The sequence below is a fragment of the Coenobita brevimanus genome, chromosome 11 (genome assembly GCF_032717465.1).
Source record: "Coenobita brevimanus isolate Jiangsu-jjx chromosome 11, ASM3271746v2, whole genome shotgun sequence".
NCBI lineage: Eukaryota > Metazoa > Arthropoda > Malacostraca > Decapoda > Coenobitidae > Coenobita > Coenobita brevimanus.
Genome location: NC_136964.1, coordinates 7341170 through 7363054, shown reverse-complemented (window position 1 = coordinate 7363054; position 21885 = coordinate 7341170). Strand labels below are relative to the sequence as shown.

The 21885-nt window shown below is 45.3% G+C and overlaps 1 protein-coding gene across 1 annotated transcript in view; it reads right to left on the bottom strand.

Moving 5' to 3' along the window:
• Positions 1-21885, bottom strand: part of LOC145410800 (uncharacterized) — a 155601-nt gene that overhangs the window by 92246 nt on the left and 41470 nt on the right. Inside the window, exons 3-4 of the mRNA XM_080280918.1 lie at positions 17278-17410; positions 11850-12043 (exon numbers count right to left, since the gene is read on the bottom strand). Coding sequence (XP_080137044.1) covers positions 11850-12043; positions 17278-17410 — 327 coding nt within the window. The remainder of the gene's footprint in view (positions 1-11849; positions 12044-17277; positions 17411-21885) is intronic.

Below are 21885 nucleotides of genomic sequence, written 5' to 3'. Positions count from 1 at the left end.
CTACATACATAATGGCAAAGCGGGTCTTTACATAAAACAACAGACCTATAAAGAAAGAATATTACCACCTTTCAGTTAAGACAAGTTGGTCTCACCTTTCCTGATCACCGACCCTCACGTCCACACTGATCCACTCGTCCCCGTCCTCTCCCCCTTTGTCTTTGGTTTCTGTCTCTTCACCGATGCACACACACGCAGACCAATGCCAAGAGACGACCATAACAGCGAATAATATACGGGCAAGACGAATAAAATAAGAGGAAGACGCTACAACACACGCGTACACTTCAACAGGTAAACATACACTGCCTTCCTCCACGTCACTCTCGTGGGTTGACAAGTTGTAAATTTTTGTCTTTCACACACGTCATTTAATTCAAGCGTTCTCCTCCCTACAATAAGTCATATGTACAAACGACTCTGGAAAGTGTTACTTTAGAAACTGAGGATAACTTGTGATAAGGTATTAAAATAAAAACAAAGCTACTAAAATTGACTAGTTGGCATCTGCATAGTCTGACCAGCTCAAACCACAAATTAAAATCCGACGGATCACAATGCTGACGTTAGACATACAACATTCCTAAAATACACTCTATTCCGTGCATGGTCAGTTCATTTATATTACTGAAGTATGGTAAAGAACTGAGGGTAAAATAAGTTAGAAGCTGCGAGAATTGAGCGACTAGCGTCATGTATGGTAACTCCTCTCGCTTCATGGGACGCCACGCTCTCGAGTTGCCAAATCGTAATATTGTCCACACACACACACACACACACACACACACTGGACATTTACGTCTGTTCTTTTCAATCCAATAAACCATCAACTAGCGATATTTTGCTGTTCACTGGGCCAAAATTAGTTAGGAAAATGTAAAATGAATTAAAAGAACTATGTGAACTGGCTGGTTGATGTTAGTGTGGGTTGGCTGGTAAGGTATCTGGTTCTCCATGAACACACACCACCACCACCGCACCAGCATTACCGACAATCCAACGCACCATCACCACCACTCATCATTATCACAACCCCACCTCATCATCACAACATTACCACCTCTTACACACCACTATCACCACACCATCACAACCACTCCAAAACCACACAACCACTACACCACCACAACCTCATCACAAACACATCACCACCACAGCACCATTATACCACCACCACACCACGTAACTACCGACATAACCTGACCACCACACCGCCATCGTCAGTCATCCCACGACAACACCACCAACATCCACTCATTTCCTTATTGAAACTACCACCACCACCACTTCACCACAATTTACAAGCTGACTCGTACCTCTGGCGCTAACACACCCTGGGCACCTACGAATAATATGCAAGTTGCTTTACCCTTTCCGCCATAAGTGACTGATTGCTGACATTGAGAGTGTGGGAAAAAAATAAGGGTGAAATGAGTTGAACAGAATCTTGTAGTTTATGTTCGTGGCCTGTCTTCTATTGTCTGTTTTCATCTGGTGGAACAGGGTCACTTTGACTTAAATACTAAGTTGTGGTTGTATTTAATTCGATATGCCAGAGGTTTGGGTTTGGAGTCTCCTTGGTTACTAGTTAAAGAAATCCTCCAAACTGAATGTACTTAGATTCAACCGAGGTAAAAGAGGTTTGGGATCTGTCAGGGTGGAGGAAAGGTACAGTATACACACACACACACACACGTCAGGGTGAAGTAAAGGTAAACACACACACACACACACACACACACACACACACACACACGTCAGGGTGAAGTAAAGGTAAACACACACACACACACGTCAGGGTGAAGTAAAGGTAAACACACACACACACACACGTCAGGGTGAAGTAAAGGTAAACACACACACACACACACACATACAATTATTTTTAGATACGTTTCACATACACTGTTAAGACATGTTAAATTCGTTGACAATCAAGTTCTTTGGTCCTTCGTAAATCTTAATCCTTCCAACTCGATCCCTTAAGTCTCTCTCTCTCTCTCTCTCTCTCTCACCTTTTGCTTGACCTTCCACGCCTCTTAGCACCTTCAAGCTCACCAAAGTTTCACGTCCCTTCTACATTTATGCTCTCCATGTTTTATTAATGTTGCAGAATCAATTGCTAAAAGCCTGCAAAACTTGTCGAGAGAGAGAGAGAGAGAGAGAGAGAGAGAGAGAGTTATATCTTGCATTGGAAAGCCGGGCAGGAAAAAGGATGCAAGTGTGATGTTGGACGGGTGTTGTGTGCCCGCCGTAATGGGGTAAGAATGAAAGCAAGAGTTAATAGTGATAAATAGTGATTGTGATTTGCAACAATATGGTGAAGAGAGGGAGGTTGAAGGGAGTTACTGAAAGGAGGGAGGTTGAAGGGAGTCACACAGAGGAGGGAGGTTGAAGGGAGTCACTGAGGAGGGGGGTTGAAGGGAGTCACACAGAGGAGGGAGGTTGGAGGGAGTCACACAGAGAAGGGAGGCTGAAGGGAGTCACACAGAGGAGGGAGGCTGAAGGGAGTCACACAGAGGAGGGAGGAGGAAGGGTCACTGAGAGGAGGGAGATTGAAGGGAGTCACTATAAGGAGGGAGGTTGAAGGAAGTCAGTGAGAGGGAGGCTGAGGGAAGAAACTTAGAGGTGGGCAGCTGAGGCACAAGGCTATAGACTCCACCCAACTTAGAAGAGCTGTATGTAATGAGACTCCCAAATAAAGGAGGTGTACAGTAATATACACAAAAGGCAAATAAGGACCCAGTACAAATTCAGCAACTGTACAGGGCTAAATAAAGTATGAGGTTGGGTCAGCACACCAACTTAAGCGAAGTTTTAAGTAATGTGATCTTTCTATAATGGGTTCAGAGAAAGAGAGACCCTGTGGATGCTGAGACGGTGTGTGTGTGTGTGTGTGTGTGTGTGTGTGTGTGTGTGTTACATTCCGACAGATATTTTTGGGGTTGATTCTGCCGACATGAGACACAGTAAGTTAAGGCTATCTCAAAGACGGTCGGGGCTACGGGCAGGGGGTTGTACAAAGGCGCTCGAGGTCATATAGGAAAGAAATCACAATCGGGTGAGAGAGAGAGAGAGAGAGAGAGAGAGAGAGAGAGAGAGAGAGAGAGAGGCGTATCATCTGTTGGTTCAGCGAAGTGAAAGGGGAGCCAAAGGTGGTGGTGAACACTAAAACCTCCTAAAACAGATATTATAAGAGAATCAAGAAATAATATGCTCCGCTACTGAAGTCCGATAGCCAACGAATTTCAGACAGTCGTATAAGACAGGTGAGAGATAAAATGGTATATTAATTTTGGGACTGAAAAGATTGCCACAACCAGAATGTAGTACAGTTTGGATGAATTGAGTTAAAGACCAAGAAAATATACACAACTGAAAGATTAAAGTTCAGGAACATGACAATGGAACAAGACATGTGTTAGGTACATACACACAGCAGCCACCTTTGGTCTGGAAATGAGTATAGAGAAAGAAGGATGATACAGAAAGGGGATTGCTATCAGTCGCCTCAAACAGCTGAAGGTGCAGTAAGAAATATAAAATTAGGCACACACACACACACACACACACACACACACACACCACCTTTTGTCTGGCTGTATCCTAAATAAAATCGTGAAGACGTAAAAAAGGGCTACAGAAAATCACTTGGGGTTCGACTCTCTCTCACTCACTCTCTCTCTCTCTCTCTCTCTCAAAAATCACTCGACTCTTGGAATGAAATATCGTATTGAATGGATCCATAAAAAAAAAAAAAAAAAAATCCAAGACTGGTAAAGAAAATCGTGTGAAGGTGGAAAGTATATGATAAATTATGACGGGATTATGGTCAATGACAGACTGATAGATGTAGATAGATAGAAGGTAGGAGAGGGAGGGAGGGAGAAATGGAAAGATGTTGATAAGAGAAGGAGTGAGGGAGGGAGAAATGGAAAGATGTTGATAAGAGAGGGAAAGAGGGAGGGAGAAATGGAGAGGTGCTGGAAAGTGTAAGGGAATGAGAGAGAGAGAGAGAGAGAGAGAGAGAGAGTAATTAGAGCGAGGGAGAGGCATGGGGAGGGACGGGAGGGTGTAGGGCTGGCGTGATAGGACAGTGCGTGTGCGTGTGTGAGCGGAGCATCGCGGGGAGACGGGAGCAGAGTTAACACCGATATAAACCCATAATTAGGTAGCGATTTTCCTATATATCAGAATCCGGGGTTCGAATACTCGGGGATTAGCAGACGCATTCCCCTAGTCGGATAATGAGAGGTTGATTTCGGATATTGCGGATTTTTCACCTTTTTTTTCCCTAGTTCATGGATTTCCTGTAAGACCTATCGGATGAGTGGATGGTTTTCTGACTGCTGATTGTCTTTCATTTTTGGTTTTTGCTTTTTAATCGTTCACGTTTTCATTAGACCTATTGGATGACTGGTTGTGTGTGTGTATGTATGTGTGTGAGAGAGAGAGAGAGAGAGAGAGAGAGAGAGAGAGAGAGAGAGAGAGAGAGCGAGCGCTGGGAAGGTCTCGTGGGGAAGGGGTTATAAAAAAGCTCCATTGTTTCTGAACCCTCTGAATTAGTGAAGTAAATAAGGAAGTAAATAAGTAAATAGGGAAGGAAATGGGGAAGTAAACAGGGAAGGAAATAAGTATATAAGGAAGTAAATAAGGAAATAGGAAAGTGAATAGGGAAGGAAATAAGTAAATAGGGAAGTAAATACGTAAATAGGGAAGGAAATAAGTAAATAGGGAAGTAAATAAGTAAACAGGGAAGGAAATAAGTAAATAGGGAAGTGAATAGGTCGTCAGTGCGTAGATAAGTAGATGATTATGGTGGTAGAGCATGGTTAGTAGGCAGACATAAAGGTAGGCAGGAAAGCAGACGGTGCGGGTGGGTAGGTAGGTAGGTGCGTAGGTAGGCTGGTTGATGGGTTGGTTGGTAGGTGCATAAGTAGGCAGGGTGGTTGGTAGGTGCGTAAGTAGGCAGGGTGGTTGGTAGGTAGATGCGTAGGATTGTTGGTAAGTGGGCAGGTAGTTTAGCAGGTAGGTAGCTGGACAGGCACGCAAGTGGTAAAGTAGGAGGCATGACAAGATTTGCTGCTAGGTAGTACCGAAGATCTATAGGTAGGCAGGTAGGTAGGCAGGCAGGCAGGCAGGCAGGTAGGTGAGTGGGTGGGGGGAAGGCAGGCAGGCAAGTAGTTAAGTATGAAGGTAGGTCGGCAGGTGGATGGGTAGGTAAGTAGGTGGGAGGCAGAAAGAAATGTAATTCTATAGCTAGGTAAGAAAGCAGGCAGGCAGGTGAGTAGGGGGTGATGGAGGGAGGTAGGTAGGAAGGTAGGTAGGGGAGGGGGGATAGATAGACAGGGAGGGGGAGGGGGGATAGACAGATTGATAGGAAGGTAGGTAGAATTTTTAGGTAGATAATTATAGATGCAGGTAGGACAGGTGGAGAGAGAGCCTTCACGTGGTGGCACCGATATACTCAGAGGATCAATTACCTTGTTACTCAAACGTCCCTCCACTCCCTCCCCATCCCCAGAAAGGAGGATGGTGGACTGCCAGAGAAGGATAACGTTGGTACTCCTTTGGGTTTACGTTCAGATGGGCCTGAGGTTGCAACTACTACTACTACCACCACCACCATTATTACCACTACTATTACCAGCACCACCACCACCAACACCATTACTACTACTATTACTACCACCACCACCACCACCAACACACAATATCTCAAGCCTCAGAGAACCGCATAAAGACAAGAAATTTTAAAAAGATGTAAAGTTAATATGAGAGAGAGAGAGAGAGAGAGAGAGAGAGAGAGAGAGAGAGAGAGAGAGGAAATAGATGAAGACTGATAGACGCATGGGTGATGAAACAGTTTTTATTTCTATATTTCAGCCCATGTTTTTTCAATCTTTTTCCTGAGAGAGAGAGAGAGAGAAAAAAAAAAAAAATTATTAGTAGTAGTGTGTGTGTGTGTGTGTGTTTCAATCTTTTCCCTGAGAGAGAGAGAGAGAGAGAGAGAGAGAGAGAGAGAGAGAGAGAGAGAGAGAGAGAGAGAGAAAATTATTAGTAGTAGTGTGTGTGTGTTTTCAATCTTTTCCGAGAGAGAGAGAGAGAGAGAGAGAGAGAAGCAATAGTGAAGACTTGCAGGGATACCTCTCTCTCTCTCACACTCACACACACGAAATATAATCTACATGCACATAAGTAAAAAGCAGGGAGAAACGCAAGAAAAAAGTGTCCCTTGGAAATAGAAAACGAAGACAAGCCAAGAAAATATGCAGCGCCAGAGGGGACTGTTGTTAATGTTTAAGTGTAAATATTGAATGTGGAGACTAACAGTGCATACATCTGAAGAATCTGTGAAAGAGAGAGAGAGAGAGAGAGAGAGAGAGAGAGAGAGAGAGAGAGAGAGAGAGAGAGAATGGTAAGAAGGTTACGTGGGGTTAAGGTGAGGGGGAATGAAAGCAGGAGTAAGGATGAGAGAGGGTGTTTGAGTGAGAAACAATGCCTGTGAGAAAGGGAGAAAGAAAGCAGGCGAGTGTGAGGGAGTATAAGAATGAGGATGGTTAAGGGGAGTGTGGGTGTGGGTAGGGATGGGGTGGGAGTGGGGGTGAGGGAGGGATGGGGTGGGAGTGTGGGTGAGGGTAGGGATGGGGTGGGAGTGTGGGTGAGGGTAGGGATGGGGTGGGAGTGTGGGTGAGGGTAGGGATGAGGTGGGAGTGTGGGTGAGGGTAGGGATGGGGTGGGAGTGTGGGTGAGGGTAGGGATGAGGTGGGAGTGTGGGTGAGGGTAGGGATGAGGTGGGAGTGTGGGTGAGGGTAGGGATGAGGTGGGAGTGTGGGTGAGGGTAGGGATGGGGTGGGAGTGGGGGTGAGGGTAGGGATGGGGTGGGAGTGTGGGTGAGGGTAGGGATGGGGTGGGAGTGGGGGTGAGGGTAGGGATGGGGTGGGAGTGTGTGTGAGGGTAGGAATGAGGTTGGAGTGGGGGTGAGGGTAGGGATGGGGTGGGGGTGGGTGGGTGAGGGTAGGGATGGGGTGGTAGTGTGAATGAGGGTAGGGATGGACTGGGAGTGTAGGGTAGGGATGGACTGGGAGTGTTGGTGAGGGTAGGGATGGGGTGGGAATGTGGGTGAGGGTAGGGATGGGGTGAGAGTGGGGGGTGAGGGTAGGGATGGGGTGGGAGTAGGGGTGAGGGTAGGGATGGGGTGGGAGTAGGGGTGAGGGTAGGGATGGGGTGGGGGTGAGGGTGGCGATGTAGAGGGAGTGAGGGTGACGATAAGGGTGTGTGAGTGAGGGTGGCGACAAGGGACGTGAAGGAGGGGCTGGGGGGGTTGTAATGAGTGTGGTAAGGATGATGGGTGAGGGAGGGGGGCGTGCCAAGCAGAATAACACTAATAAAACTAATAAAATATACCACAAAAACAAGGAACCCAGCAGGTAAAATCAACACCACCATCGACTGAATTCCTAAGCACCTTCCTCAGCACTGCAATTCTCCCGTACGTTATTTCAAAGGAGTTATGTTGATACTATACTCTTTCTACTCTGAACTCGGCCTGAAACTGCCATCCTTCTATCTTGTATGCCTGGTTGTAACAGTATATTAACAGTAAAACCGCTACCAGTCAGGAATAAGTACTATGGGATGGACGTAGAGCCGCAGTATTGTCTTTTTCTGCCACTGAGCTACATACCCAAAGCTACAAAATGACGACAATCTGGGCCAAGTCAAGGTGAAACGCTAAAATCCATCTACCACAATGACGCTTCTTACCACCACCGCCAACGACGCTGGACTGTGGTTAAGTATTCGCTTGTGTCTGTCTGTCAGCCTGTTAGTGTGCAAGATGTCAAGATATCTCAAAAAAGTGATATCGGATTTATTTTTTTTTAATGACGTGATGGAGAGATGGACAGTGGGTCAAGGATGAGTTAAGTATATTTTGATGTGGATCCGGATCTGTATGTAGGAATGAATCTTAAATATTAGTGGCCTTGACAGAAATATGCGCTCTCTGAAATTGTGTAACAGGGAACTCAAAGACCACAGAATTAACTTACTGAGAAAGTGTTCGTCTAGTAGAAAAGGAGAAATACACACACGCACACAATTCAGATTCTGTTAACGCTGTCGAGGGTGTGCGTTCACTTAGTAATCGTTCTGTTCTTGCTACCAAAGACTAACGATTAAGTTTACGAGTCTACTACAGTGAGTGTGTGAATATACTAAGTTCCTATCCCCAGAAAGGAGGATGGTGGACTGCAGGAGGGAAACTTCAGCCAGCAGTCCACCGGGTTCACGCTTCAGATGAGCCTGGGACCACATCATCAAGCAGTAGCAAGAATAAAATAGTACAGACGTGATCGTATTAACAGACACAACAGACATACCATTACTGATAACGAAAGGATAGACGCACAAAGATCGATCCTACATTAATACTATCTATCTATTGGAAGATGCCTTAATCCCGTTAGGGGTGGCCACAAACAAATCGCCTCCATGTCGCCCTGTCTCCCGCCATTTCACTGCCCTGCTCCCAGCTCACACCCCCCTCTCTCAAATACCTCTCCACTCAATCCATCTCATCCTTGGCCTCCCCCTCTCCCCCCCCCTCCACCTAATCTTTTCACCTCTCTCTTCCTCTCTACGTATAAACTCTCTCTTCCGTCTCTCAACTTCTTCCACGCCCCTGTTTCTCATCCACTCACTATATGCTTTCTTTTGTGCCACTGCCTCTCTCACCTCTTCATTCCACATGTTATTATTAGAAAGATTACTCCTTAGATGGAGGGATGGAGTGGAGAGGTATGTGTGAGTTGGGAGCAGGGCAGTGAAATGGTGGGGGACAGGGCGACGTGGAGGCGATTTGTTTGTGGCCACCCCGTACGGGATTGAGGCGTCTGGCAATAAATAGATCGATAGACTCCTTTACTTGGCCTAACAGTATTATTTCTCCCTTCACATTACTGAGCGATTTCACAACGATGCTAGTCACGAAGAAGTGCTGTGACAAGGATGTAGAGCCGTAGAACTGTCTGACGAGCTATAAAAGGAAAATCTGGACAAAGTTTGAATGGAAGAATTAAAGATTATTTTGTTGTGCCAAGAAACTGCTGAACTAAGTCGAGGTTATATATAGAACATGATTGACACCCACCCTGATACAGACAGACAGGCAGGCGGACATAATGGTGGAGAGAGAGAGAGAGAGAGAGAGAGAGAGAGAGAGGATCCCACATTAAAATTTACTTTACTTCATCTATATCCAGAGAGAGAGAGAGAGAGAGAGAGAGAGAGAGAGAAATATCACACATTAAAACTTACTTTACTTCATCTATATCAAGAGAGAGAGAGAGAGAGAGAGAGAGAGAGAGAGAAACGAAATACCACCCAAATCTTAATATAACACAGAAACCCACGACAAGAATCTAGTGACCCAACCTCACTACACAACCAGAATATCTAAGCAAGGGGGAGGAAGGGACCCGTCGGAGATACAGTCCGAGGATGAGTGACGGCCGCTAGAATCACGCGCGGGTCTGTGAGAGAGGCACCTGATAATTAGCCGGAAGTTGGGCGATGCAGACCGACAGGACACCAGACCAAAGCGGACCAAAAGTACTGCTTGAGACAGAGCGAGAGAGGGGGATGGAATTTAGAGCTGTCTTACTAACGTCACTTGCTGGGGGTAATAACTCTCTCTCTCTCTGACATCCACAGCTCAAACAGACACCCACAGCTCACTCACAGGCATTCACAGCTCACTTAAACAGACACCCACTTCTCACTTAGACATCCACAGCTTACTTCAACAGACATCCACAGCTCACTTACACTTAGACACCCACAGCTCACTTACACAGACACCCACAGCTCACTCACACAGACATCCACAGCTGACTTACACAGACACCCACAGCTCACTTACACAGACATCCACAGCTCACTTACACTTAGACACCCACAGCTCACTTACACAGACATCCACAGCTCACTTACACTTAGACACCCACAGCTCACACTTGTCAGTGGTCCCTCTCACTAGATAGTACCATGTATAAGAGTCACACACTTCTACACGGCGGCCTGTGTTGAATTATAACAGAGCCACGCAACACAACCAGACACAAAACAATCACCACAAAAACAATACCAGACCTTCATCTACAGCACCACCCACAGCTCTGAACATCCACACTGTGTCTACAGACGCCCCGTTAACTCAATGTACCCGTACGTAATGTCATGCCTTAGTTATTCATTTGATTAATCATTTTACTTTATTACTTTCTATTGCAGGTTATTCCAACTGTTAGCTTATAAAGTATTATAGAAAGTAACTTTTCCTTTTCAGTCTTTCCTATGAAATTTCCATGTCAGATTTTCCATGCTGCATGTTTTGTTTTGTTTTGTTTTTCCAGGAGGGTTTGGAGGCGAGGGGAGCCTTCTTGCTTTACTATCCTTATCCTTCAGCATGTAGATCTCGTAGTCATAGTCTACTTTGTAACAAGCAGCCTCGGAAGGACAAGGTCTGTTGCTGTTTGCTTTCCTTTGTATTTCTTTGTAACACCCCACCTCCAGTCATCCCACCTCCAAACACTCACACCAGCATTGAAGAAACACCTACACTTCGCGAGAAGGGTGATACAGAAATCAATAACTCGATCCCAACACAACACTACAAGCTCCTCCTCCAACATCCAGCCACCAGACGTATACTTAACGAAGCTGATTGAGTGTACATAGCTAGGGCGTTACCCAGCCCCTCCCCCCACTTAGTCACCAGCTTAGAAATGGGTTGGGTAGAATAACAGATGACATGAGCCCTGCTTGGTGTAGCTGTAAAGGGGAATATGCAAAATAAATCGCTCTGAAAAAAATGCTAAGTACAGGGTTTTAAGTGCAATACAAGATAAATCGCTAAGGGAGAAACATCACCCATCCCCCTCAGTTGCCAGCTTAGAAATGGGTTGGGTAGAATGAGATTACATATGCCTTGCTTGTAAAGTGGAATATGCAAAATAAATCGCTCTGAAAAAGTGCTACGTACAGGGTTTTCAGTGCAATACAAGATAAGTCGCTAAGGGAGAGACATCACCCAGCCCCCTCAGTTACTAGCTTAGAATTAGGTTAAGTAGAATGACAGATGACATGTGCCCTGCTTGGTGTGGCTGTCAAGTTAAGGGGAATAGGCAAAATAAATCGCTCTGAAAACAACGCTAAGAAGAGGATGTACATGTGCAATCAGCAATATAAATCGCTTAGGAAGGATTGCCATGAAGCCTCCTTAATTCTTACCTTGATGTTGCTGTCACCTTAAGGCGTTACATGAAAGCAAATCGCTCTGGAAAAAAATCCTGAGGAAAAAAAGTGCTACGAAGAATACAATGTTCAAGGACAGTATGCAAAATAAACCAGGAAAATAAGCCTTGTGTAAGCGAGCGAGCACCATGATATCACCAGCGCAACACTGCAAAAACGTATATGTAAAATTATAGGCGGAATCTCCCGTATTCCTAGGGTTGATGCCAAAGAAACACAGTGTTATGAGAGAGAGAGAGAGAGAGAGAGAGAGAGAGAGAGAGAGAAATTTGCTTTCATAACTGAGGCGTTTACAGATCAGAACCAAACCCTGCCTTGTAAAACTCAACATTCCAAGGGGTTCCTACGCCTTTATGAGTCTTTATTTATTTATTTACTTATATTTTATGCAAGGAAGAAGGAACCAAAGGCCAGGAATCCACAAACCGTTCCTTCCAAGACAAAAACAATACAAAAGGGAGCCAAATTTAAGCAGATAAGGGTCGTTCACTCGCTCCTAATAATTAAGGAGTTGTCAGGAAGCCTCTTACCTTGGTGTAATTGTTGTACCAGGTGAGTTGGGCAGGTGGGTTGGCTCCCCTGGTCTGACACTCCGCCTCCACCATCTGGCCGTCAAATACCTCCACGGGCCCCGCCTTCTGCACCTCCGTCAGGCCTGGCTCCCCCAGCATGGCCACAGACAGGAAGGGACCGTGCTGACCTAGGTGGTTTATGTCCGGCGGATCTGTGTGGCATGGAACAGTGGATAGCTGGTGGTTAAAGGTGTTTGGGTGGTTAAGTGGCTGGCTGAATAGGTGGGTATGTAGTTAGGTGGTTAGGTGGACAGGTGGTAGATAGGTGGTAAACTGAACAGGTGGTGGATAGGTGGTTAGGAGGTAGGTGGTGGTTAGATGGACAGGTGATTAGGTGGCGGATAGGTGGATAAATGTGGTTAGAAAGCAGAAGGTGGTAAGAGGTGGTTAAGTGGACAGAAAGTAGACTGGTGGGTGGAAGGCTATTAGGAGGTTAGGTGATTTGATCAGGTGGTGGTTAGGTTGGGTGGTTTGATGGTTGTGATGACGTGGTTTGACTGTGGTATGGACGGGGGATACACACTGAGGGTGAAAGAGTGGCTAGGTGGTGGTTAGATGGTTTGAGAGGTGGTTAGGTGTGGAAGGTAAGCTAAGTGGTGGTTAGATTAGAGGGTTAGACTGTGGTGAAGGTGGTTAGGAGACAGGTAAAGAGATGGTGAAAAGGAGGGTGTGAAGATTGGTTAGGTGGCTGGATGGTGAGAAATGATCCACTTATTTCTCCTCAGTAAATATATGCATTCAAGCTCTAAACGTCACCTGTGTGTGTGTGTGTGTGTGTGTGTGTGTGTGTGTGTATTCCTTAAGACATCTGATCAATAAAAATTAATAATAAACTAAAAGGAATTTCCAGTCTGAAAAAAATGCTTCGCTGTCAAATAAAACACATCTATATCGTGTCGAGGAGACTTATGTATTGACACTCACTCACACACACACACACACACACACACACAATAGGTATGCCAGGTATGCGGAGTGAAAACTGGGCTCCCATCATCTGTCACTCGTCTCAGCATAATAAGGGACAAAAATTGGCTTTCTTCTCCTCTGTCTCTAGTTCATACTTTTACTCACCGATGCATCATTTCAAAGAGAATCATCCTTGGGTGTGACAGTGGGAGTAGGAAATGAGTAAATGATGCAGGATAGACACTGATAACGCTGACTGTCTGCTGGTGTGGGCGTGGGTGTGACAGTGGGAGTAGGAAATGAGTAAATGATGCAGGATAGACACTGATAACGCTGACTGTCTGCTGGTGTGGGCGTGGGTGTGACAGTGGGCGTAGGAAATGAGTAAATGATGCAGGACAGACACTGATAACGCTGACTGTCTGCTGGTGTGGGCGTGGGTGTGGCAGTGGGAGTAGGAAATGAATAAATAATGCAGGATAGACACTGATTACGCTGACTGTCTGCTGGTGTGGGCGTGGGTGTGGCAGTGGGAGTAGGAAATGAGTAAATGATGCAGGATAGACACTGATAACGCTGACTGTCTGCTGGTGTGGGCGTGGGTGTGGCAGTGGGAGTAGGAAATGAATAAATGATGCAGGATAGACACTGATAACGCTGACTGTCTGCTGGTGTGGGCGTGGGTGTGGCAGTGGGAGTAGGAAATGAATAAATGATGCAGGATAGACACTGATAACGCTGACTGTCTGCTGGTGTGGGCGTGGGTGTGGCAGTGGGAGTAGGAAATGAATAAATGATGCAGGATAGACACTGTTAACGATGACTGTCCGCTGGTGTGGGCGTGGGTGTGGCAGTGGGAGTAGGAAATGAATAAATGATGCAGGATAGACACTGATAACGATGACTGTCTGCTGGTGTGGGCGTGGGTGTGGCAGTGGGAGTAGGAAATGAATAAATGATGCAGGATAGACACTGATAACGCTGACTGTCTGCTGGTGTGGGCGTGGGTGTGGCAGTGGGAGTAGGAAATGAATAAATGATGCAGGATAGACACTGATAACGCTGACTGTCTGCTGGTGTGCGCGTGGATGTGGCAGTGGGAGTAGGAAATGAATAAATGATACAGGATAGACACTGATAACGCTGACTGTCTGCTGGTGTGGGCGTGGGTGTGGCAGTGGGAGTAGGAAATGAATAAATGATGCAGGATAGACACTGATAACGCTGACTGTCTGCTGGTGCGGGCGTCGGTGTGGACGTGGGTGTGGGCGTGGGAGTAGGAAATGAATAAATGATGCAGGATAGACACTGATAACGCTGACTGTCTGCTGGTGTGGGCGTGGGTGTGACAGTGGGAGTAGGAAATGAATAAATGATGCAGGATAGACACTGATAACGCTGACTGTCTGCTGGTGTGGACGTGGGTGTGGGCGTGGGAGTAGGAAATGAATAAATGATGCAGGATAGACACTGATAACGCTGACTGTCTGCTGGTGTGGGCGTGGGTGTGACAGTGGGAGTAGGAAATGAATAAATGATGCAGGAAAGACACTGATAACGCTGACTGTCTGCTGGTGTGGGCGTGGGTGTGGCAGTGGGAGTAGGAAATGAATAAATGATGCAGGATAGACACTGATAACGCTGACTGTCTGCTGGTGTGGGCGTGGGTGTGGCAGTGGGAGTAGGAAATGAATAAATGATGCAGGATAGACACTGATAACGCTGACTGTCTGCTGGTGTGGGCGTGGGAGTAGGAAATGAATAAATGATGCAGGATAGACACTGGTAACGCTGACTGTCTGCTGGTGTGGGCGTGGGTGTGGCAGTGGGAGTAGGAAATGAATAAATGATGCAGGATAGACAATGATAACGCTGACTGTCTGCTGGTGTGGGTGTGGGTGTGGCAGTGGGAGTAGGAAATGAATAAATGATGCAGGATAGACACTGATAACCCTGTGAGCCGTTCAAATATAGGAAAATTGCCCGGCGGAGTGACGTGGAGCGGTATATATGGATGATCCTGTATTCTGTATTTTACCCTCACACCAGACGATTTCCTTCACCTATTAATAATACACACCTCCAGCCGTCTAGGGGGTTTTTGAAGGCTGTATCTAACCCCATCTGGTCAAAAAGTCCCTACGCTGAATAAAATCGTCTGGAGAAAGAATAAACAACTTAAGTCACAGGATTGAAGGAATGGCCATATTGAGAGAGCGGCTATGGGTTAGTCTGCTTTCATTTGACGGAACTGGTCCATTCCCGTAACTTGAATACTTAGTCGTGGCTGTAGGAATTCAGTGAGTCCTTGGCCCGTAGTGTTATCTGGTTAAATGGCTCCCTAACACCTCTTTCTTACCGATTTATTTCTGGTTATGGTTGGTTAATACCCTTTTGTACGTTCTTTATGCAGAGTATGGCCATATGGTAAGGATTTATTTAACAAGAGGGTAGTAAAGTATAATAAATCGCTTAGGAAAAGGTGTTCGGGAGCTTCCTCAACCGACGAGAATATGGATCTTAGTTTGAGGCAGGAACGAGTCTCCTTGGTATCTAGTCAAATGAACCCTCCACTCTAACTACACATGGCCATCAACTAAGCTGAAAAGAGTTGAGGGGTTTTGCTAGATAAAAATAAACAGACAATAACATAAAACCGTAATTTTAAACGTCATAAAGGTTAGAATATGCTGGACGCTGATGCAATTAATTCTAAACGCTTTATTTTGCCTCCTATAAACTATTATGCTATTATGCACACAGACACACACACCCTATCCCCCACAGACACAATCCCCTATCCCCCAACACACACATCTCTGCTGCCATATCCTTTCCTTTTCTGGTCTTTTCATCACACACCACACACACACACTCCCCTCTACCCACCTCACCCCTACATACTCCCGAACACACTCCCTCTCCCTCTACCCACCTCACCCCTACATACTCCCGAACACACTCCCTCTCCCTCTACCCAACCCCACACAGTTCTCCCCCCCTTACCCATCCACCCTCACACACTAACTCCCTCTCTACCCATCCACCCCCCCAACACACAGACTTCCCCCTTACTCACCCAACCACACACACACACACACCTACCCCCCACCCTCCCCACACACACTTCCCTTTTACCCACTCAGCCCCTCACACAAACACTCCCCCTTACCCTCCCAACCCCACACACACACATCCTACCCACCTACCCCCATACATATACACCTACACAAAACACACCAAAAACTCCCCGCTCTACACAGGCACATGATGATATTAGCAAGGTTGATCTGTCCCTGAACAAACACGAAGTCGGTAATATTAAATCTGGGCTTCACGGACACTGTATTAAATGGTCCTGTCATGCTTTTAATTACGCTGGGAATTGTTTTGTAAGTGATGTGATGCTGGTGCTGCTGCGCGTGGTGAAGTTGCAAAAATGTTAAATGAGTGTTGGGGGGCGTCGACAGGTACATGTAGTGAGGTGGGTGGGATTTTGCTATTTCGGCTCTCTCTCTCTCTCTCTCTCTCTCTCTGGGTGGGATTTTGGTGTTTCGTCGTGTGTGTGTGTGTGTTTCGAAGTGTACACTATAACCCTGAGTAGGCGGAATATATCATACACACACACATACATATACTTAAAAAATACATACATACATACATAAATATATATACAATAGGTATATAACTAGGTCAGCACAAAATCAGAGGCACACACAAGATACACATAAATCATCATCATCATCACCATCACCACCACCAACACCACTACTACTACTACTAGCACCACCACCACCACCACTACTACTACTACTACTACTAGCACCACCACCACCACCACTACCTGAGCGCTTTTGTAACCTAGCGGAATTCCTAACGCCTTTCAGAGCAGCAGATGTCCTAGTGTACTCAGACTGAAGGACGGATTTGACTAGTAACCAAGGAGGCTCATTTCTACCTATTAGCAGAGATTAAGCGAATTTCATGCAACGACAACTTAGTATTGAAGTTTTGGTGAAAACAAATTATGGTTCGGATCTTTATATTAACAAAAAAATAATAATAATAAATAAATGAATTACTGCCAATGGTACGTTCACATTTGCAGACATATATTTTGATTCACTCTGCGATAAATAACGAGACAGTGAACAATGCCTTTCGAAACTAAGTCCTGTTATCTTTGGAGCCAGACAAACTTCTCAGAATATTGTGTAGGAGTGTCATATGTATTAGCCTAAAAACTGGGTCGATATTAGAACTGCACAGAGCTTTCCATAAATCTGGAATCACGCGAAAAATAACTGTCTCTCTCATGGGCAAAGATAGGGACTGTGCACTTCGTCTATATTTATATATCAGGAACAATGGTGACACACTGAGCACGTTCTGTAAATAAAAAACTGCACTACCATGTTCTATTTTTCCTATTATTCCAGACTTACAGACACGTTTAAAAAAGAAGAATCACACTCACCTATGACGGTCATATTAGCGGACTCTCTGAAGGTCTCAAAATTGTCATCTGAGAGCACTTCACACGTAAACATCCCAGACGAGGCCATGGTCACCGCCTTGAGACTCACGTTGAACTCCGTGGACAGCTGTTCCTGTGAGAGAGAGAGAAAGACCGAGGAGTTAGGAATGTGAGGATGTAAGGGACTGTGAAATGGTTGAAGAGACGTGGTATTCCTAATAAACATGCCAACCCAAATCCTTTCCCAAAACACAAACGGATGGATGGATGGATGGATGGATGGATGGGTGGGTAAGTGGACGGGTTTCTGTGAGAGAGAGACAAAGAAGTTAGGAATGTGAGGATGTAAGGGACTGTGAAATGCTTGAAGTGACGTGGTATTCCTTAGAAACATGCCAACACAAATTCTTTCTCAAAACATAAATGGATGGATGGATGGGTGAGTGAATGGGTGACTGACTCATTTCTTTCCCATAACAAACGGATGGATGGATGAGTGGGTGAGTGGATGAGTAACTGACTGACTCCACTCTTCCACACCTACTACACACACTCCCATCTCCCACTCCTCTTCACCCCATACACCATCCCTTCAGACCCTACACTATCCAGCCTCTTCACACATCCCAGACTCCCTCAAGCAACACTCTAGAATCCCACTCTACTCCCACACCCCACATAACCTCACACTCCCCAGAACTCCCCACACTCCACTCTTAAACTCCCCCACCCCACACCCACACCCCCAAAACGCAACACTCCACAACCCCACTTTACTCCCACATCCCACGTAACCTCACACTCCCCACAACCTCACACCCCACTCCTACACTCTCTCCCCACTCCCACACTCCCCAAACAATTACCTCCCCCGCCCACATAGGAGTGAACGAATGGAGATTAATGGAAAAATGTCAAAAAGGAACCGAGAAAAATTGAGAAAAAAAAAAACGAGGGAGGGAAAAGAAGGGGGAAAAAATTGTGTGCGTGTGTGTGTGTGTGTGTGTGTGTGTTGCCGACAATTATGAACTAATACACAAATGTCAGTCAGCAGAATCGCCCCTCCCTCCATTACACATGTTTGAAGTAATGTTTGGATATCCTGTTTTATGCATGTGTGTGAATGTGTGCGGATGTGTACGTATGAATGTGTGTATGTATGTAAATGTGTATGTGTGAATGATGTGTAGATGTGTGTGTAAATGTGCCAAGTATATGTTTGTGAAGGGGTAAAAATATAGTGTGTGTGTGTGTGTGTGTGTGTATGTAAGTCTTCCTTAACATCACTTCTATTTCAATCAAACGTGGTAATCAACAAAGGATCGAAGTCTGCCAGAGAAAAGGTTAACCCGTTCACGCTCGCGACAACTCTACCGCTCAATGCCTGCCAACACCAATGATTATATAGACAAGTGAGAGTAAAAGGCATTATGTAGTATTCATTTTCAAGTTCTATAGTCCTTTCACGCTAACTTGGCCCAGATTTTCGTCCTCTTGTTATTTTACGTCGATGAGTGGCAGAAAAAGACAATACTACGGCTCTACATCCTTTACACAGCCCTCTCTCTCCATTCCTCTCATTTTCCTCGACATTGCCTTCTCTCTCTCCATTTTTTCCCTTTCTCTTACTTCTCTCGACATTATTTCTGTCTTTCTCTCTCTCTCTCTCTCCATTTCTTCCCTCTCTCACTTCTCTCGACATAATTTCTGTCCTTACTTCTCCCTCTCTCTCTCTCTCTCCATTTATTCGCTTTCTCTCGTTTCCCTCGACATTATTCCTGTCCTTACTTTCTCTCTCTCTCTCTCTCTCTCCCTCCCTCTCTCTCCATTTATTCCCTTTCTCTCATTTCCCTCGACATTATTTCTGTCCTTACTTTCTCTCTCTCTCTCCATTTATTCCCTTTCTCTCATTTCCTTCGACATTATTCCTGTCCTTACTTTCTATCTCTCTCTCTCTCTCTCTCCATTTCTTCCGTTTCTTTCATTTCCCTCAAAATCTTTTTCTGTCCTTCCTTAGAGTATGCTCCCTCCCTCTGTTTATATCTCCTCCCTCCTCTCTCATTTCCCTTTACACCTATTTTTGTCCTCCCTCCCTCTCTCTCTCCTTACAATATTCTCCCTCCCTTTCTGACTGTTTATATCTCCTCCCTTCTGTCTCATTTCCCTTTACACCTACTTTTATCCTCCCTCCCTCTCTCTCTCTCTCTCTCTGCCCTAACCTGGGATACGCCTGGTGTGGGGAATCTCGTGAAGTGCATCAAAGAATCAGGGTGAAGGAATGTTAATCCGCGAGGGAGAGAGGTGGCCCAGGGAATGCGGAAGAGTGGGGGAAATTTGCAATGCGATGAGGAAGGAGGTGGGGGAAGGAGTGACTGGATTGGTGGAGGAGGAGGAGGATTACACAGGAAAGCAAACAGCAACAGACCTTATGGTCCTTTCGAGGCTGCTTGTTAGAGAAAACTATGACTACAAGATCTAACTCTACATGTTGAAGGATAAGGATAGTAAAGCAAGAAGGCTCCCCCCACCACCAAACCCTCCAGGAAAAAGTGAGAAAAACCACCATGCAGCATGGAAAAACTGACATGGAAATTTTATAGGAAACATTGGAAAGGAAAAGTCACATTCTATAATACTTCATCTATAAGCTACCCGATAGAGTAACCTGAAAGAGAAAGTAAACAAATAAAATAATAGTTACGGCATGACATTATAAACCAGTTACATTGAGTTAATGGGAAGTCTGTGGACATAACGTGGAAGCTACACACTGCACAGTGTGGATGTTTAGGGGTGGTGCAGCAGCCTTGCCTGGCGCTTTTAAGGTAGGCAGCAGTCAATCAGGCCCTAGCTCCGTTTGCTCCACTGAGACAAGGAACTCTCCCATGTGGGACAAGTACACAAGTTTCATCCTGAAGCAGTGACCCCTGGTACATTAAAAAAATCCCGATGGTGGTCACTTGACTAACAGGGACCCTCAGTGATCCACAGCCCATCACAGGTCGAAAGTAAGAGTAGTGACCGTTAACTCAGGGTTATCTGTGCAGATCCTAATCTGTGCTTATATTGCTTTCTTTGCATTGGGGAGATTGAAATATATATATGACGGGTGTCTTAGATAAAAGGGGACTGCACAGTGCACAGTGTGGATGTGGTGGCACCGATATAACTGGTTGGTTTGGCACGCCTTCACGTGGTGGCACCGATATAACGGGTTGGTTTGGCACCCCTTCACGTGGTGGCACTGATATTACTGGTTGGTTTCACTGCCGGTTATTTTAACATCCCTCAGCTCCCTCCCTCTTCCCTGAAAGGAGGATGGTGGACTGAAGGAGGATGGCAGCTTCAGCCTCAAGTCCATCGGGTCGACATTTCAGGTGAACAATAAAGATAATGGAAATTTCTTTATTGTTAGACCTTTACTTCTTTACTGTATGAAGCCCACTTTATTTCCCCTGCCTCTTGTTATAGCCGGGGCTCGATCTCTGGACTCTACAAACTCAGGGTGTAACACAGAAAGGGGGTTAATTTAGACAGAGTGAAGTAACATGAAAATGAAAGGGTGAAGCTGACGAAGGAGAATTACAAAGGGTGTTAATGGAGGGATAGTGAGAGGGTGAGGAGTGAAGAGGCATGGAGATGAAAAATGAAAATGCTGGGTTGATTCTCTCTCTCTCTCTTAAAAAAGCATTAACAACAACAACACAAGAAAAACAGCAACGAGGACAACCCAAGGATAAGAATATTAAAGAAATAAGAAAAACAGAAGTAACAGCACAAGAACAACAGCACAAATGACAACAACAGCAAATCTACAGTAATACGATATTCACCACCACCACCACAACAACAATAGCAACAGCAACAACAACAGAGAAGAAAAAGAAACAGAAGAAGAAGAAGAGGAAGAAGAAGAAGAAAAAGAAGACGAAGAAGAAGAAGAACAACAACAACAACTACAACTACTACTGTACTACTGCTACTACTACTACAATAACAACAGCAGCAGCAGTTCTAGGGGTGTATAGGCCTGTGTATTTTTCCGGGTCTAGAGATAAAACCGGGGACAGAGCATCCGTGTAGGGGAAGGTGTAGGTGTAGGGAAAAAGGTGTATTGGATAAATAAGTCTGGGTGTAGGAGGAAAAAATTAAGTGTGAGGATAAAGTCAGTGTGAGTGTTGGTGTGGGAGAGGAAAGTGAGGGTGTTGGAAATATAGTGATGATGATGATGATGGTGATGATGATGAAGATAATGATGATGATGACCGATATCCATTGTTACATTCTCCCTAATTTCGCTGGCATAGAAGATGATGACAATGGTGGTGGTGGTGGTGATGATAATGATGATGATGATGATGACCGAACTCCATTGTTACATTCTCCCTAATTTCGCTGGCATAAGAGATGATGATAGTGATGATGATGATGAATATTCCTTTAAACGAAGCTCCGGTAATGATGTAAGTGGAGGCTGACTATTACCAACAAGATTTCTTTTTTTTTATAACAATCCTTTCTTCCTCCAGGCAATTTTATATCAACTCGGGAAAGACCTCTCGTACTGAAGGAGTTGGAAAAAAAATCTATATATAACTCCTCAGCTCC